General features: G+C 39.7%; 1 protein-coding gene across 20 annotated transcripts in view; it reads left to right on the top strand.

Annotated features, from left to right (window-relative positions):
• DCDC1 (doublecortin domain containing 1) overlaps positions 1-20,585 on the top strand; it is a 474,105-nt gene that overhangs the window by 255,330 nt on the left and 198,190 nt on the right. For all 20 annotated transcript variants that reach the window (XR_008312997.1, XR_008312998.1, XM_053283046.1 and 17 more), the window contains 2 exons: positions 9,490-9,591; positions 14,430-14,596. Coding sequence is in view for 18 of the 20 variants with exons in the window: in XM_053283046.1 (XP_053139021.1) it covers positions 9,490-9,591; positions 14,430-14,596 (269 nt within the window). In the remaining 2 variants the exon portion in view is untranslated. The remainder of the gene's footprint in view (positions 1-9,489; positions 9,592-14,429; positions 14,597-20,585) is intronic.

The following is a 20,585-nucleotide window of genomic DNA, read 5'->3' as shown; positions in this document are numbered from 1 at the left end:
TTTCTTTTTCTTCTATTCTGCTATCCCCTGGTATTGCTATGTCGATTATTTTGACTTGTTTTTCTTTCTTCTCGACTACAGTTATGTCTGGAGTATTGTGTGGCAGATGTTTGTCTGTTTGTAGTCGGAAGTCCCATAATATTTTTACATCATCATCATCATCATCATCATCATTTCTTGTTTACACAGTCAGACAGGTGTTATTGACTGGTTTGTTTTATCCAGACATCGAGTCCTTCCCAAGGACCTGGGATGCCAGAATTTTATTGTCAATGTTGTTGCTGTTGTTATAGATATCATCGCAGAATATAGGCTGTTCCCAGTAAAGCTGCTTTTTGTAATTATTATTATTATTAAAAGGAGTTTTCACACCCCATGACTTCATATGATACAGGGTATGGTTTTAGTGGAGCAATATTCTAAAACCAGTCATGAAGTGAAGCCTCTAAATATATGACAACAGAGAAATGAAGGCCTCCTGATGCTATATATTTTATTGTGGCCTATTTTTAGTGTTACAGTGTACTCATACTTAATATAAACACCTGTATAAATAGGAAATTGTGTTTATTTCCTTTATTGCATTCCTTGCGTATCCACAGGGCATTTAACTGACAAAAAGTTTAGGTTACTGTTATCTCAAGTCTACAGGTAAATCTAGGAAATATATTCCAAATATCCATTCTGTCTTGTAGTATATGTTTTATAAGGTGACAATTTATTTAATAATGACATTTTTTAATGTGCCTGGATGCTAATTTTGCAGGGTAATTTCATGGTTGCTGATATGCTGGAGACTCTATCAATGTTGGCCACCCTATTACACTATCTTTTTGTATTGGATAGTGCACACAATGTGAAGGGTTGTGTAATTAAAACACTGCATAGTGGGGAGAGAAATACAGACATTATCTCTACTAATGTTTATGGTTTTTTATGTTTTAATGTTTTTGTTTGAACTGGGAAAAGACAGACTAAATATTGGCTGACATGTCCCGCAACATGTCCCACACAAGTGGTTCTGAATTGCCCATGCCAGCACAGATGTCTAAAATACACTCCCATATAGCTGTGCAACAGGACTGTTCCAGTACTACTTACTGATCTGTGATAGCATGTTAGGGTGTGCAATTCAGATTTTTGGTGTTTCGGTTCAGATCCGAATCGAAACACCCCTGATTTGTTTTTGGGTCCAAATCTGACCCAGATTCTTGTTTGGTCTAGGACCGTAAATAAAACTTGACTTGACTTGACTGACCCAGATTCGATTCGGATCTGAATTAATCCAAATCGATTCAGATTAAAAAAACTGGGTCCCAGAGCCAAAAGAGTGGGGTGGGTGGGGTGGTAGTGCCTAATGGGTGGAGGCTACCACCCAGATTGCAGAGGAATCGGGCAAAGGGCTGATTTTTGGTGAATTGTTGAAGTTTTAGTGATTTGGGGCAGATTTGGGGCATAAAGTGGGAGGATGGGTGGAGGATTCTCTGATAGCAAATGAGAGAGGCTTCATGGTTTGTATTGAAAATCTCATTTGCTCCCAGAGAATCTACACTCAGAACACCTCAGAAACAGCAGAACCTTGTACCCCATGGGTTAGAAGCCCATGGGGTGGCTGGCCCTTTGTTCACTACACTGCCACTCTTTCTGGGCCACCACAGCACCCCCAAGTGCAGTTATGGGGCTGCTGAAACCTACATGATTCCCTATGGAGAAAAACCTTAAAGATGCGTCAACTTCAACAAATCACCAAAAATCAGCCCTCTGCCCAAATCCTTTGAAAAAATTCTGGTAGTTTCCTTGCCCCCTTTGGGCACTACCACCAACCCCACACCTCTCTAGGCCACCCCTTCCCCCCCAACGTGAAGCGATACATCTCCATTATACCTTATGGGGGGAACCTTAAAGATACGTAAAACTTCAACAATTCACCACAAATCAGCCCTTTGCCCAATCCCCCTGAAATTTGAGTAGTAGCCTCAACCCATTAGGCACTACCACCCCACCCAACTCTTCTGCCCCAGATCCCACTTTATGTCCCAAATCTGCCCCAACGACACTAAAACTTCAACAGTTCACCAAAAATCATCTCTTTGCCCAGTTCCTCTGCAATTTGGGTGGTAGTCTCTACCCATTAGGCACTTAACTTAAACTGAGTAGTAACCCACTGCCTTGCAGGTGGGAGTGGGGTGTAGTTGGCACATGGCAGTTGACAGTTGGTACTGTCGAAGAGACAGTCAAAATGAATAGAAAAAATGAAGGTGTGTAATGAATCCTCGTAAGGATTCATTGATTCTTTTTTATACACCAAAGGATTCTTTTTTATACACCAAAGAATCCAAACCCTTGAAAAATAGTGACCACACATTTTGCTTCATAACTCCACTTCTATAAGGGCTAGAGTTTAGCTTTTTTTAAAAATGAAATCTGGGAATCTGGGGGAATTAATAGGAGGGATCCGAAACTCGAATTGATTCAAATCGAATCAGGCACGATTTGATTTGTACCCAAATCTAACCAATGGACTACAGGGGTGATTTGTTTTGTCTCCAAATCACCCGAATTAGCTAGATTCGGGTACAAATTGATTTGTACCTGAATCAATTCGCCCATCCCTAGTTACGATGGAACTTGCATTGGAAATCATGCACAGTTCTCAGAGACGTATTTTCGGGAGTCACCATCTCAGCGTTACAACACCAGTGCTTCGTTAGTCTGGATGTCAGCCATTATCTTTATGCAGACATGTTAACTGATTAATGTATTTTACTGTAAAGTAAAGGTAAAGTTTTGATAGTAACCATAATGATGGTCAATTCTTATATATGTTAGTGCTTCGTTGTGGTTGAGTATAAGTTATTTCCAAGTTCCAGTTCATCTTCAACCAGTCTCTTACTTCTTTGTATCATAGTGAGCTCATTCACACATTACCTAAAACCAGAGTTGAAGGGGCCTCAGGTTGAATTTTTTTTAACGTCTCAATGTGTGCAACCGAGGTTTGGACCAAAAAGTGACCCAAGCTTTCCCTATCAAGACTCCAATTTGAACCTTTGGTTTGCATTCATTTTTGCCACTCCTACCTGCAGTTTGATGGTGCCAGCATTATGCCTGAATGCTGCACTGCAGGCTGCCTGTGCTGCAACCAGAGTTAAAGGAGGATGCTCCCCTCTTGCTCCAACTGTGATTGGCTGCCAGGATTGTCCTTCAGTCCAGAAGGAATACCACACAACCACTTCCTCCTTGTCTCTGCAGTCTCCCTGACTGCAGAGAGGCTCCTGTCCATTATATTCGAGTGCGGACAGGAGAGTGGTGGATGGGGGGAGTGGAATTATGTGCAAATGCAGCCTATGTTTAATCTTTTGTTTTCAATAACTCCAAAGGGGAGTTATTGCATGTTTCTTCTATTTAGATTTCAGGTGTGATTCTCCAAGGCATGATTTTGTTGCCACAGGATTTACACTCCTCACTCCTCCATTTCCTAGTTGGCTGTGACATCCAAATCAGACATTTTAATTGGGCATTTAATTGAATCTATAGTTTTGGGCAAAATTTTAAGGAACAATACCATAGTTTTCTTAATTCAGATGTCACAGCAAACTAATAAAGCAAACTATGCAAGAGAGGCAGGAATCAGCATTCAGATGCGAGGAGGAAAGGGGACTTGAGATTGTGTGAGCCTACAGCACATTCCTTATTCTTCAAAACATGGTTTGAAGAACTACTAAAGTGATGTCTGAATTGAGCAGTTCAGTCCTTTTTTTGCTTTATTTGTGGCCCCACAGAAGCTCTAAATCTGCAACGAGTTTTTCATGGCAGCAGGCTAGCTAACTTGAACACTTGCTGAGGTGGGGAGATCAAAATATTCAAAGCAATACTTTGCAAACAAAATTTCAGGTAAATAAGTTTTATATAATATTATTTTATACCTTATTTTGTGAGCTGGTGAGGTGGAACAGACCTGTTTATCTGTAAACCATTGAAATGTGTTAGGGGTTCTTAAATCACTAATCCTAAACATGCATATTTGTATATGAACTCTGTTTACCAGGCTGTATTTTAAGGGTTTTAAAAAAATGTATTTTCAGGTCAAAAGTGATTTCCTTTAAACTGTAGCTAGTTGTTTTGGCAAAAGATGAGAGCAGCTAATTTCTGTACAGAGGTCAAGGTAGTAAACACAAAGGTCTTGTTATCGCTGCATGTTTAATGTTTTGGTATCTTATCTTTTTAAGGTAGTCCAAGAGCTATACAAAGGAGAGAGCAAGCCATTGGTTCAGCTTGAGTACTTTCATCCGCCTCTATTTTTGTGTTATTATGTCTCTCTTCGCTTCTCTGCACTTGGGTGGGAAATTGTTTTGGCTGTAATATAGGAAATAGTTACTGCTCAGTGGCTCTTAGTGTAACACCTACTGTGAGGTTTAACAGAACTTTTAACAGTTTGTTTAGTAGTGGTGGAAGAACTAATGTGGCCCTTGTGTGTTGCTGCTTTTTCTCAAGTGAAACTGTCACTAAAAACATGACGGTCTAGAGAGATACTTTGTTCCACTGTAACCCTAGCATCTTCATATATTGTAGAAACACTGAAAGAAGTAATATCCTTTGTGTTCTACTTGTAATCTCAATCCTGAAAAAAAGTCCGCAATAATGGACAGAAGGTGCCTAACAAAAGTGTGGTCTCAAATATTAGACGTTGTCGTGCACCTAGATGGGATATTATCTAGAGTAGCCCATATAATTATACTTATTGTCTGTGTTTCAGGGGAAAAAACCATGGTTTGGCCCCTGAGATGGATTTCTTTCTAGCCCACATGCGTATTCACATTATGTTATAAGGTCCCTCTTTCAGTGCCACACTGGAAATGTAGCAATCTTCTCATAAATCTTTGCTGAGGAACTGTTAAGACTAAAAAAGAGAGTTTCATGTTGATTCCTTTTGTGTTGCATAAGCTCCAAAATATTAATATCACCATCATATTACTTTGGAACTATTATATGTCCTATTTGTAGCTTATGCAAGTTTCTTTAATTAATTAATTAATTGAACTTCATGCTTCTCTTTAAAGATGCTTATGAACAGAAGATTTTCCTTGCCTTGGTGCTCTGCTTCATTCAGTTATCTACATGGAAAATGTGGGAAATCACAGGCTGTGCACAGGCTGCAAGTTGGAAGAGCCAGCATGGTATAGCAGTTAAAGTGTTGGACTAGGATTGGGGAGACCTGAGTTCAAATCTCTATTCAGCCATAAAATTCACTGGTTGTGTCTAGGTCAGTCACATAGCCTAGCTAACTCACAGTGTTGTTGTGGGGATAAACATAACCATATATACCACTCTCAGCTCCTGTATATAACATTTATTCATTTATATACAACAGTATATAAATGAATAAATGATGTGAGTGCAAAAAACACTGCAGCACATGGCACCTGTTTTCTGCTGATGCTGCTTCCTAGGCTTGTAGTTATGGAATACAGTGCATTGAGCAGCATGGGAAATTTCGCATGTGAATGCAGCTTAAGAATTAGATCCTCATTTTTTTTAATACATTACAATTTGTGGTTCCCATAAAATAATCATATGTAGTGTGCTCCATTTGAATAAATACAATAACTATGCCAGATTCTCTGGTAGGAAATGAGATAATCTGCTTTCAGAAGAACACCTCAGACATTGAAAACAACAAAACCTAGTGCCCCATGGGCTTGTCATTTTGGGGGTGGTTGGCACCTTATGTGCACTGCACCACAACCCGCTCTGGGCCACTCTGGTGTCCCCAAGTGGAGTTATGGGGCTGCTGAAATTCCCCATTATTCCTTGGGGGAGAAGCTTAAAGACGTGTAAACTTCAGGGGGGAAATAAACATCACCCCTTTCAACAATTTATTTGAAATCTGGGTGGTAGCAGGCACCCATTGGGGCACTACCACCTGACCCAGTCTTCTGCCCCCAAAACCCCTTTTCTGCCCTAAATCTGCCACAAAGACATGCCAACTTCAAAAAATAATAATAATTAAACACCCCTTTGCCCAATTTGTTTAAAATCTCGGTGGTAGCTTCCTTGCACTCATTGGGCACTACCACCGACCACAACCTGCTCTGGGCCACCCTGGTGCCCCCCCATGTGAAGCTATAACTAAGGCTGCTGAAATCCCCATTGTTCCCTATGAGAAAAACCTTAAAGATGTGCCAACTTCAAAAATTCTTTAAAGATCACTCTTTGCCCAATTTCTTTGAAATTTGGGTGGTAGCTTCCACCCATTGGACACTATCACCCAACCCACTTTGGCCACAAAATGGAGGTCCAAATCTCTGAATTTTTCAGGTCCAAATCTGGGGTGAATTGTTTTGTACCCGAATCTGGGCAATTGAGCACAGGGGGAATGCCTCTAATAAGGTGGCACCTAAAATATTTTACCTTTTATTACCATAAAATTATAGACAGTCAGACATCAGAGTTATCCTCAAATTATCCTTGTGAAGACCGGCTCCAACGCTTTCCAGCCTCATTCAGATTCCCACTTCTGTCCACCCCAGCACCTTCACTGGCTGAGATCCCTGCTATTCTTCCACCACCTCTGTCGTACTCAGGAGAGCAGTGGAGCGACAGTGTGTTTTAGCTATAATGCTAGCTGGAAATGGCATAGTGCTGGCAGCAGATGGATGTGCCATATACCCATTCACCCCTCATGAATCTCCGTTGATATTCAAGAAAGCAGCAGAAAGGGACAGTTTATTAGGAACTGTGCTGGCAAGGAAGGTATCTGGAAATGGGAGCAAACTACTTTGAGATCCTGATTGCAGAAAGACAGATAAATGTTGAATTATTATGTGCCCATTTATGTTTACATGATTGATTGATTGATTGATTGATTAAGTACCGGTGTTGACTCGGTACATCGGTGTTGATTCTTAGCGACCACATAGATAGATTCACTCCAGGGTGATCTGTCTTCAACTTGGCCTTTAAGGTCTCTCAGTGGTGCATTTATTGCTGTCATAACCGAGTCCATCCACCTTGCTGCTGGTCATCCTCTTCTTTTGCCTTCAGATTTTCCCAGCATTATGGACTTCTCAAGGGAGCCAAGTTTTCGCATAATGTGTCCAAAGTATGATAGTTTGAGCCTGGTCATTTGTGCCTCGAGTGAAAATTCTGGATTGATTTGTTCTATGATCCATTTGTTTGTTTTCCTGGCTATCCATGGTATCCTCAAAAGTCTTCTCCAGCACCAAATTTCAAAAAGAAGACATAGGACTTTGTTAATGGAACTGCTCCTGGGGAATTGGCAGATACTTCGTGCTATGTTTTAGGCTTGTATGGGGAAAATAGCTATCTTAAATGGAACAGTTCCATCTTCAGAATAAATTTGTGCAGAGCTTCATTAGTGGAAAGAACTGAATGGAGAGGTTAAAGTTCAAAAATAGAATAAGATTTATTTGAGGATTTTTCAGTGTACAGGCTGAGAAAATAATGGTTAAGGAGCAACAATATTTAACTAGCAAGATTAAGAGATTAACAGAACTATGTTACAGCTCACTCCCAAAGAGGCAATTTGGCTTGAGTTTCCAAATTAAGTTCATTCAAAGCTGGAGAGAGAAACAGGCTTTGAATAGAAGGAGTAAGAGGAAAGGGAGTGAGAGATTTGAGAACAGGAGTTAAATACTACCTCAATTTAAGTGAAAATTCTGGATTGATTTGTTCTATAAGCCATTTTTTATTTTTCCTTGCTGTCCATGGTATCCTCAAAAGTCTTCTCCAGCACCAAAGTTCAAAAGTGTCAATATTTTACATTACATTATAATGCCTTGTTAATATCCTAAAAACCAAGCATGTTTCCCCCTCCAGAACTATTTATTATATTATATCCTAACTACATCTTCTGCAAATGGAAAGCTCTTCCATTTGCGCATGGAGGGGGCTTTTTTTTTTTTTTTTTTGGCCAATCCCCCTTCCATCCACAATCCCTTATGCTGCATGACACCCTGCTCTAGAGGGTCTCCCAACCACCAGGATGAGATGTTTGGGTGTGCAGGGGACTGCGGGAAGGCGGGAACTGGCAAAAAACGCCCTTTCCTTGGACAAATGGAAGTGCCTTCAATTCACAGAATGCCATAGAATACAACTCATTGTTTTAATTTAAGTCCAAAGATACTTGATTGAATGTAACTCACATTTATTTTATTCACTCACAGTTATTTAATATTGAGTGACAATATTAGTAATCTCAGATCTGTGATTCTATTCCAATTCTATTTACATTCTAAGTGCTATGTTGTATAAAGAAGTCTGCCTTACAATTTGACAATTACTATAATAATTCTGTTGTAGTGTAGATTTGGATATTGACTTTTGGTGCTATAAAAAGTTATATATGTAGAGAAAAACATTTTTTCCAGTTTTGCAAATAGATATCTGTTGTGGTCCAAAAGCAGCTGTACTATAAGGGATGCTGTGAGCATGCACTTCCTTCTCCACTCAGGACATGCCAAGGTGCCTTCCCCCAACCTAGTTTAAACCAATATTTGTAGCAGATGTAGAGACCAGTTTGGATGAACCGCCCCTTATGCAATTAGGGAAATTATGCTCAGATGACCCTTCCCACACCTTCAGTTGATCAGGAGGAGAGAAGCACATGCATGCTCACAGCATGCATACATTTTTATCTTTACTGTGTATATTGGACATATTATCATCTGATCTGACACAAACAGATCTGAGTCATGTAGCACAATCCTCCTGCAGAAGCCTTGTAGAAATGAAAGCAGTTTCACATTGGAAAAAGCACGAAAACTTTGTGTAACTCGGCAGGTGTGGGCTGGTGCACACCTGCCTGTTTCACTGGTTTTACATATCTTGTGGGAGCCACTAGTTGCTTGTTTCATGCTTTTCCTTACACAGAAGAGCTTTTTAGGCAGGGAATGTCAAACATTTGAAGTGCCTCTGACAGGGGTGTAGCTATAATTGAGTGAAAGAGTTCAAAGAACACAGGCCCTCAGCTCCTGAGGGCCTTCCAGGTCCACCCCTCCCTATTTTCTTCATTATCTCCCTCACTCTGGGGGGCCACCAGAGAGAGGGATGAACACGGGGGCCCCCTCCCCTAGCTACGCCCCTGGTCTCTGAGTACAAAGATAAATGTTCATACAAATAATAATTTCTTAAGCTTTCCTAGCACAGCTTTATTGCCATATATTTGTGTGATCTAAAAGTCAAGTGAATTTTTTTTAAAAAATGAATAGTAATGGTTTTAATGAAATAATTTTCACACCCAAAAGATATTTCAAAATAACCTTTATTTAGCTGCACTGGATTTGAACTACATTTGAAGTGATCATATTGATAAAGCACTTTGTAATAATAACAGCTGATACCCTAGTACCTCTTCATTTTCCATTTGAATTGTGAAAAGTTAATGCTGATTACTCTGAATAATGCAAACCATGATATTAGGGGTGGACTATATATTACACTGTATTTACTCTTATACTGCTTCTTTTTAAGGTTTATGAAAATGGCAAAGATACAAGAGAGACTCTTGTTTATATCAACAGAAGAGAGATGGAAAGCAATTGTCAAAATCAACCTAGTGCTATGATGGAAAGAGTAAGTTAAAATATACTATTGAGTAAGTGTTAGGAATCAACATTATTTTTTAAATAAACCATTAAGTAGTACAGAATGTTGTGTAGGGGAAGCTTTAATTTTGATGGTTTAGAGTGCCCACATAATTCTTATACTATATTAACTGTTTTAAGATATATGTATATGCGAGTGTGTGTGTGTGTGTGTGTGTGTGTGTGTGTGTGTGTATGAAAGTGTCATACTGTGAGCTGTGGGTCTCCTGTTGTCCAGCAATGCTGCTGAAAGCTGAAATTCTGCCATTTTCCTACAAAAAATTGCAGGGGAAATTTTTTCCCCAAAAAGAGCTGCAAAATGACCTCAGAGGTCATTTCCGGCCACCTAGGAACTGTGGATACATAGTTTTAAACCCATTTTTAACCATATATACCAAGGTCGAGTGTCAATTGCCTGATTGTGGATTCATGGAACCACGGATGTGAGTAATGAGGTCCGTGTGTGTGTGTATCTTGTTTAGATTCACATCTCCTCTATATTCCCATACAAAAACTAATGTATTAATAACTGTAATGTGCTGAGATATAGCTTATGTTTTTATCTCTGGTTTGTGATCTCCAGATGACATTTTTTCCATTCACACGGTCTTCATTTTGTGGGCATGCTTGCTATAATTTGCATATTTCCCCCCTCATTTCACTTACCATTAACATGGGCTTCTGTTCCAGTTGACAGCCAGGCCCTGTTCATTTGTTTTATAGCTATTATTGTGTTTTGCTGTATCAACCTTCATACTGATTGTTTCACTACAGAATGGTAAAGTTGTGTCGTTGAGTCAGTTTCGACTCCTGGCGACCACAGAGCCCTGTGGTTGTCTTTGGTAGAATACAGAATGGTACATTGGTTGATGCTGCATTTGAACATTGACCTTCTAGATTCAAATTCTCACTCAGCCATAAAACTTACTGAATAGTTTTGGGCCAATCACTGTCTCTCAGTCTAACCTACCACACAGGGTTGTTGTAATGATAGAATGGGTGTGGTCAACCATATATCTGCCTTGACCTTCTTGGAGGAAAGGTGGGCTAAAAATGTAATCAATCAATAAATGAATGAATAAATAAATAAAATTAGAATGGTGATGATAATTTCTGCCTTTTGTATAGTATATATCAAGTGTTTAAAGCTATATTAAATTCTCTCTGGAATGTTTAGCATAGTCATGTAAAGTAAGTCAGTATTATTATCTCCATATTGCAGAAGGGGAGCTGAGATTATGAGAGTAGTGGCTTGCCTGAGATCATTTAGTGTATTCATAACTGAAATAAGATTTGAATGAAGGGCATCCTAGCTCACATTAGGGATGGGCCCGGACCGGTCCAGAGGCCATTGTAAAGGCCTATGGACCGGTCCAGACCTGGGCGGTCCGGTTCGGGTGGGGGGGTGCCTTTAAGAGTGGGGGGAGGGTTTACTTACCCCTCCTGCCGCTTTTCCGCTCTGGCGCTGTAATTTCAGTAGTAATTGGGACGGCAGGATACCTCCCTGCCGCCCCTTCCCCGCTGTCGCTATGAAAAACTCCCAGGAGTCCTTTGTGCGTGCGCATTTCACAGAGACGTGAAGTGCGTGCACGATGTGCGCGCGTGCAAAGGACTCCTGGGAGTTTTTCATAGCGAGTGCGGGGAAGGGGCGGCAGGGAAGTATCCTGCCGCCCCAATTACTACTGAAATTACAGCGCCAGAGCGGGAAAGCGGCGGGAGGGGTAAGTAAACCCTCCCCCCGCTCTTAAAGCCACACCCCCACCCCAGTGCTGGACCGCAGTTTGGTGGTTCCGTGCACACCCCTAGCTCACATTTTTAGTCACATTTTTTAAATCACCAGCCAAATGCTGTTATTGGTACTTTCCTTTCATGAATCATGTGTATGTCTGCCTAACTGTAAATCTGGAGTCTTATAACTACCAGTAATTTCCCAATTATAATACAGTCCCATGTATTGTACCTTATCAACAAGGATGCTAGCAGGTTTACTCAACAGTGACTGCTTGGTCAGTGGCATGGCTGCCTCTGTTGCCTGGATGGAGGCTGCCCTGGTGGGAAACTCCAAATATTTTTATTTTATTCATTCAATTTTTCATTCGATTTCTATACTGCCCTTCCAAAAATGGCTCAGGGCAGTTTACACAGAGAAACAACAAATAAATAAGATGGATCCCTGTCCCAAAGGGCTCACAGTCTAAAAAGAAACATAAGACAGACACTGGCAACAGTCACTGGAAGTACTGTGCTGGGGTGGACAGGGCCAGTTACTCTCCCCTTGCTAAATAAAGAGAATCACCACCTTAAAAGGTGCCTCTTTGCCAAGTTAGCAGGGGTTATATGATGTAGGCACAACCGAGCACACATGCCACAGGTGGTCACTTCACTCAATTTCAAAAGAAAATGGAAGGAAATAATGGTTTCCACTTGCTATACACACCAATCTTGGACTTCTTTCTCTTTGCTCCTTCTTTATCCCTAAGTTGCCTGGACAAGGACAGCCGCTGCTACTTAATACAAGTTCTATAACTTTCCTTGGCAGGAAGGAAGGAACAGAAAATGGTTTTCTTGTTGGCAGGGTTAGGGACTGTTTGCACTTATATTCTATAGTACGCAGTACATTGAGATGGGGAGGCAGGCAGGTCACTGACTGGAATGACTGTCTGATTTCAGAGCTGATTTGAGCCCATTTTGGGGGAACGGAGAGAGTGGGAGCACATGGCTGAGGGGCAAAGAAAGAAGTGGCTTTTTGAAACACATTACTTTTTAAACCCCCTCCCCTTTTTTGTTGCTAAAATTGATATCTCCATGTATTACACGTACCGTGGATTGAGAATGTGATTAAAGTGGCGGTGGGGAGAGTATTAAAATTGGGAAATTACAGTATACCTAACATATAGTAATATGATTACCACTGCCAGTCTGACTATTTTTGGGCATTATGTTGTACCTGTGTTCAGATGTCTGTACATATGTTCATATTGACTGTACACTACTTGTGTTCATTTAAAAAGTGAACGAGTATATGCCTGGTACACATAGAAAGAACACTGCTCTACCCACACTCACCATATATTATTATTATTATTATTATTATTATTATTATTATTATTATTATTATTATCCCGCTCTTCTTCCAAGGAGCCCAGGGCAGTGTAGTACATACTTGAGTTCCTCCTCACAACAACCCTGTGAAGTAGGTTAGGCTGAGAGAGAAGTGACTGGCCTAGAGTCACCCAGCTAGTTTCATGGCTGAATGGGGATTTGAACTCAGGTCTCCCCGGTCCTAGTCCAGCACTCTCTGTATTATCTTTGGACACTATATACAAATGGTACTAATACTGAACATAAAGTGTGCATGGGGCTTATGTCATAGGTGATAACCCTGGATAGTGTCCTGACTAACAAAGCTCATATGTTAGGAGGCTCTGTGGGAATGCAACAAGTCCCACTCACAACTCTCCCAGTTCTTCTCCATTATGAAATTTCCCTGCTTTTCCTGCACTCAGTAAGAGAGGAGAGACATCACTGACCTTCAGTGATACGTTCCTTCTTTTATAGAGTATTCCCAGAGCATGGCAGAACTGGAAGGTTTTGCTTGCTTGTACAACAGTGTGCACATAAAATGCCTAGGGGAGTTGTGCACAGCCTCCATAGTGTACTTGCAGTCTCTCCTTATGCGTGCACTTTGTTAGAATATCTGCTGTTGACAGAGACATTCTCAAAAAGGCTAATACAAGATGTTGAGTAACACAATCAGTCTTTTTTCCCCTTTTTGCATTTATAGTGATGTTTCCCTTACTGCTATAAACATTTCTAGCCCCTGAAATGCTTTCTTTTGTGCCGAAGCAGTTAGAAATGCTTGTAATTTGTGCTGCAATGCTTCATCATGTTTATGCTTCTGATAGGAATACTGGGGGTGTACCACAAGTATAATAAATACTGTCACAATATGGTCATGTATATGAGGCCTCTGTGATGCGCTCAGTTGCAGAAGCTGGCAAAGGAAAATAGAGTACTATGAATCAGACTGCTGGAAAGAGCTTTCTGTAGTCAGAGAAAGGTGACAAATAGGAGGAGCATGAGGAGTGATGTGATTGTGTTTAGAGCCATCATTACGAAGTCATGAAATGGCAAATTGACCACAGATTGTGCAGTGTAGCAGCATTTGCCCATAATGGATCTTTGTGGTTTCCAAAAGTTCCTTTAAAAGGGTATGAAATAAAATTATACAATTACAAAATTGACTAAAATTAGGTTAGGTTGTGAACTGTATCACCAAACATGTTCTGTTGGATTAAGCTCATTAACTATTTTCTGTGTGGTTTGAACAGTTTCTGCCATATCTTAAATAGATTTTTGCCCTGTTTAAATTGTTACGTGAGTCTTGCATTACTGTTGCTCAGCTATTGATCACCTATGGTTTGTCAAGAGGATGGAGGAGAGCACAGTCCTTGTCAAACCTTGACAAGCTCAGTAAAACCACTAACCAAATGTAGCTCCAAATGTGGACAGGGAAAAGATAACCTTTATCAAGAGAGCTGTTACAGTATGTAGAAGCTAACTGCTTATTCTGTACAACTGTCACATCTGCTTTCAGTCTGTGTGCCAAAGGGTCAGAGCTCAACCATAATCCTGTTGCACCCCCTGCTGGTTAAAAGCCTGTGCTCATTTTGTTACTTTACACTGAGCTAAACATTGCAGTCATTTCACACTTCTTTTAACATTCTATATGAATTTAATTATCGTTTGTTTGGACATCACTGGTTATGGAATACAAACAATTTATTACAGATGTTCCCATTTTATTTTTCTGTCTTCCATTGCCAGGTACAGCACATGATTCACCAAAGGCTCCAACATTCAGCAGATTTCAAACCGCCAGGCCTCAGTCATTTTCCTACCCGGCTTTTTGACGAGAGTGGGCAAGAAATTAAAAACCCACTTTTATTGCAGAATGAGCAAAAAATTTGGGTTTCTTATGGTGAAGATTACAGGTAGGAGCAAAGTGTTTAGCTGTATGACTGCCAGCAATTTTTCTGTTGTCAAACTGCTGTAAAGCGAAGTTTGATAATCTCCAAGTAAAATCTCTTCTATTTTTATTGTAAATTCAAAAAAAAAAAAAATACAAAAAAAAAAAATCAGAGGTCTTGTTTGAGACAGTATTGTTTGTGGAATATGACATCTCTGTCTCAGACTTTCTGTCTTAATGCCTTGTCATAGTTCTTGATGTCTGCCTGTCAGCACAGCAAGAGAGATTTTTTCATGTCTGAATAGTCACCTTAATGATAGCAGATGGAAACACCACAGGGGGTCCAAGCCCATCACACTGTCATTGTCACAGACTGCCCTGACCTGTTTCCACTCCTCTATTTTTTTGTCCTTTTTTAAAGCAGAAATGGATGGTAATTGAAAAGGATCTTAAGCAAGATTTATGAAGCTGTAGACAACATGATTCCCTACTATCGCTCTATGTTTTCAGAAATAAAGTCTTAACCTTTTAAGCACCAGCAATGGTAGAATGGAAAATAAATTGGTAAAACTTGTAAAGTCTGACGAACTAAAGTTAAAAATGGAAGGCATCTGGAATGCAGAGCAGTTAATTTATGTGTAGCATTTCAGAAAATGTAGGTATTGTTTTTATAAAGTGTTCCATACACTTATTTTCAGAGACAAAAGTGGGTGTGCTTCATAGCTACTCCTTTGCTAGCCTGTTTTGATTGTGGTGAATTATTGCAGAATTGATACCTATATCCTAAAAAGTCTGCATGGAAATGAGCAGAAAATCCACATAATGTGTTTAGGTCTGGTTTAAGGGTATTCAGATATATCTGAATTAATTTTTTTAAACTGCATATCAGGGAAGATGTTAAACTTTTTGTACTGTAGTGGATTACCATTTCATTTTCTTGAATTGTATTTGTTTACAAAATAAATTGTTGTTTAGAAAATAACAGGCATAGGATTATAAATCTTATGTAATTAAGAGACATAAGAAATGGACAGATCCCAATATACTTGTTTGTTCCTTTATTTTAATTACTACAATCTATACTTTTCAATATATGAAAACCATTTTTATTACTAAGATAAAGAGTGAAAATGCTATTATATGTATGATTGTTTATCTATTTAAAATATCTGTGCCTCACTTCTTAATCATACTGATCCAAGAGGTGGCTATACTGTAAACAGAGACTGTGGTAAAAACAATCTGATTCTACCATAGATTATTATCATACAAGAATATCATCCAATTCCTTACCTTAAAAAAAACCAACCTTAATAATTGGTCCTAATTGTGACTATGAAATTTATTTTCATGTTGGGTTTATAGTGTGTTTTACTTTACATTTTACGGAACACTTGCATTCCTAAGCATTTATACTGGCATTCTTTGCAATAGAGCTATGTTCTGACTAGACTCTACTTCATATAGAACTATGTTGTGACTAGACTCTACTAGCATACCTTGAGTATGTGGCTGTTCACAGAAGATAAAGTTCTTACAAAATGTATCTTCCATGATTTTTATTTAGGAAGCAATTACATGAACCAAGAAACTGACATGTTGTCCTGATCAATTACAATGTCTGCATGAGTGTGTGAGAGAAATACATTAATTTTTAAGATTTTGTTTAAAATAGAATTTCTCTCCCTTTTTCATAATCTGACTTTTATCTCCAGATCAGTAGCAGTGATTTATTATTGTAATTTAAAAAACATGATCTAGATTTTGAAAAAGGTTGAACTCTTATCCTGCAGGAAGAAATCCTCCATTTAAAAAAAAAAAAAGCGTTAAAGATAGAAACATCATTGTTCCTTTTCACTTAACATTTTAGGTGGTCTTTCTTGAGTTTTATAAGTTCAGAATATTTTCTAGCATTATATAATAATTCATAAGTTTTAAAACAATTCATAGTTTCATTTATTTATTGATGGCAAGTGGCTGTTTATCATCCACCATAAAGCACTAGCTAAACCTGGCTGTTGCTTGATTTTGTATTGACACATTGTATTTGAGTATACTGAATGCAGTTAATGTAATTTTCATGTATAGAATATGGAAAAATAAGTGCATTTATCTCTACATTAATATAGGAATATGTATTTTATTACAATGAATTTCTTCTATATCTTTAATCATTGTATTGTACTAGAAAATTTTCACTCTTTTTGCAGCAGTCTGGAATCTGGCTCACTGTTTCAATTGTCAGTATGGATATTTATTTATGAAAAGTAGAAATGGCTAATTTAAAATATGTAAATTAGGGGAATAGTCAATATTGACTTCTTTTATTCACTTTCTTGAGATGGCCATCTATAAAACAAAAGAGCGTCTGACATTTTGAATCAGAAGTGGTTGCTAACTTTCAGCAGTTTAGTGCCCATGTAAGCATAATGTTTAAAATGTTGCTTACAAGAGTAGTACATTAGAAAAACCTTTGTTTATAGTTTATACATTTTATTTGTATTGAGACAGAATTAGAACAGCAAGTCTTGTTTGAAGGAGCATCTGTTTACCCTTTTGAGAACAGAGCACCTTTCAGAAATGTGTTTGGAGCAACTAATCTCCCGAGTAGCAATACCTATGGTTAGAAAAAAAAAGTATAGTGGACTCTTTTAGCCAAAATGAATGTGAAAGCAGCTCCCTTTAGCTACTTCACAAATTTAACCTACAACTATAAGCTTTAACCAGCATTACTGCTTTTTAAAAATCAACATTTTACGGTGTGAAAAAAGCAGACAGGAGAAAAAATAGATGCACTATTCAAAAAAAGACAAGGCAGCATAACTGCATATTAAGTGCTATCCAATACAGTAAGCATGCAAACTCAAGAAAAATACAGAAAATACATGTTTTAGGTTCTTGTTTTGATTCTAGTTTTAGCCCTATAAAAATACAATTTGAAGGGAAAGTATGATTTTTTAAAAGTGTGGTGATTTTATTTAAATGGTTTCATTAGGACCAATAATTCTAACTATAGTGGACGTTATTAGAAGGAACCTTCCCTTCCCCCACCCCCCGCATGGAGATCTTTTTTGAAAGAGAAATATAATGCTTGTTCTAGCCCTAGTTCCTGGATACAGCAGTTTGCTTTTATTGTTTTTATTTACTATCACCTTGTTACATAGATTCCAGCAAGTTTGTAATAATGCTTTAGAAAATATCCCTGTGGAAAAATACACAATGAAAACATTGCATTAAAATTTAAAATGTTTGTTATTTAAAATTTCTTGCTTGTGGGCAGGCATTTCCTCAAAAATCCATATGGATTTTCAATTGGACAAGTATTGCAATGTTTTTCAGAAAAAAATTCCAAAAGCTTCCCTATGGAGGACGCTTTCATTGAAATGGAATATTAATTCTCCTTATGTCATTGTCTGTTTGCTTCCATGGATTTTGAGGAGTTGTTTCATTCCTGTAAGGATTCAGATGCTAGTCATTTGACCACCTATTATTGTTAAATATACTGTAAAGTCAAAAATTTCTTTGTGATTTAGCAGCCTATTTTTAATTACAACAGGGTGTCATCTGATAGCAATTGCTCCCTACTACTACTACTACAAATAGTAGTAGTACAAATAGTAATACTAATCCTCCAGGGTAACACATACAGTTCTTTTAGGACCTCACCTATAGCTCTCTACAGAGAGAGCTTCTGCCCTATCCTACACCAATAAACCTTTCCTCTGGCTACATGTCATATTTGCTGGAAGTTCTGAACAGGCACAGACGAATGTAAAACTAGGAAACATTCCAGCCAATCCACTTTTTCTATTAATATGCATAAGTGGAACCCACGACAGAAGAGACAGAATAGTACACTGATCAGCAGCAGGAAAATATAATATAGGGGTGGAAGGCTCTTGTCAAAATTGTTTTCTTTGTTTTCCTGTTTGGTATAGTATATTTTATTCTTTTCACAATTTTATTCTTTTCCTCTTTTTGTTAATGTTTGTTTCTAGGATGTCCTCTAGATGTCCTCTGTTTTCGGATTTGAGATTTTCTCTCCCTTTTTTCTTTATATAGCCCATATCTTATGTAACTGTTACCAGCAACCATCAATGGTTTTTGTTGCTCCCTCCCTTCCTCCTCCCAGATCTTTCTCTCACCCGCCTTCACCCAAACTTCCAACATTATTGGCTGTGCCCTATTGGTTGACTGGAGGAGGAGAATATTGTTTCAGAGCCTTCATTCAGGCATTATGTGCCTGCAAAGTGCATGTGCTCTCTGTTTCTTTGAGGGTGCCTTTTGCTTCTAGGGGGAAGGTCTGAGTTTCCTCCTCCCAAAACTGTCATTTTTGAACATGCCTTGTGGACCTGCCCAACACCTTCCAGTGTGTCAGAATGAGAGCTTCTGGAGACTCTGTTCATATTCACACACTCCATTTGCAGTTAGCAATGTATGAATAGATGCATTCACTATCATAGCACACACAGAGGCTATTCCCACGATCAGGCGAAATCGGGCTAGGGGAGCCTAGCCCAATTTCGCCTGACTGTGAGAACCACCGGGCTCACAGCAAGCCCGGAGGTCTCCAGGCAGTTAACCTGCCAAACTACCCCACCCTTAAACCGAGTTTGCAGAGTGAGCGCTCCACAAACCCGGGTTTTAAAATCGTGAGTAGCTACAGTGCAGCACGGCTCCGCGGCTACTCACAAGGAGACCCCTGACTGGGAGGCTGAAAAGCAGCCTCCTGGCTTGGGGGTCTCTCCGGCATGCCCTGCGCGCTCGTGCAGGGCATGCTGTAGCTTCCAGGGCCCACGTGGCTCATAAGAACATAAGAACAGCCCTGCTGGATCAGGCTCAAGGCCCATCTAGTCCAGCATCCTGTTTCGCACAGTGGCCCACCAGATGCCACTGGAAGCCACAGGCAGGAGTTGAGGGCATGCCCTCTCTCCTGCCATTGCTCCCCTGCAACTGGTACTCAGAGGCACACCCTTGAGGCTGGAGGTGGCCCACAGCCCTCTGACTAGTAGCCATTGATAGACCTCTCCTCCATGAAGTCATCCAAACCCCTCTTAAAGCCATCCAGGTTGTTGGCCGTTACCACATCCTGTGGCAGAGAGTTCCACAAGTGGATCACTGAATTCTCCAGCCCCTGCCAGCTGAATTCTCCAGCCCCTGCCAGCTCCATGATGGAGCCGGCAGTCATGTGGGCGGCCGCCCGGAGCAGACTGCTGCTCATCTGCGGGGAGAGCGGGCTTAGCCCACTCTCCTCACAAACCTTTCCCAGGCTCTTCTCACGGATCGTTCAGTGATAGCAAATTTAAAGTAATGCATATTGCAGCAAAAGACCCCAACTTCACATATATTCCAATTGGGTCTGAGCTGTACAGCTCATTGAAAGTGTTGACACAATGTGTGGCAGCTGTGAAAAAGGCCAATTCTATGCTTGGAATCATTAGGAAGGGGATTGAAAATAAAACTGCTAATATCATAATGCCCTTATACAAATATATGGTGCAGCAACATTTGGAATACTACTACAGTTCTGGTCACCATATCTTAAGAAAGACGTTATAGAACAGGAGAAAGTGCAGAAGAGATGATCAGAGATGATAAGAGAGAGGCCTAGAGCACCTTCCTTACGGGGCAAGGCTACAATACTTGGGGCTTTTTAGTTTAGAAAAAAAGACGACTGAGGGTTCTATAAAGATATGCATGGTGTGGTGAGAGTGGGGAGAGAGAATTTTTTCTCCCTTGTATAAAACTAGAACCAGAGTCATCCTATGAAACTGTTTGCCAAGAAATTTAGGACTGACAAAAGGAAGCACTTTTTCACACAATGCACAATTACCCAGTGGAATTTTCTGCCACAAGATGTGGTGACAGCCACCAGCCTGGATGGCTTTAAGAAGGGCTTAGATAAATTCATGGAGGACAAGTCTATCAATGAGTCAATTCTCACAACCAGCTGGAACCAGGCTAAGCGAGCCCAGCCTGGTTTGGGCTGGTTGTGTGCTGCAACAGGAGCCGTG

This window comes from Hemicordylus capensis, chromosome 1 (assembly GCF_027244095.1).
Source record: "Hemicordylus capensis ecotype Gifberg chromosome 1, rHemCap1.1.pri, whole genome shotgun sequence".
Taxonomy (NCBI): Eukaryota; Metazoa; Chordata; class Lepidosauria; order Squamata; family Cordylidae; genus Hemicordylus; species Hemicordylus capensis.
Note: the sequence above shows the minus strand (reverse complement) of the source record. Positions and strands in the feature narration are given on the sequence as shown.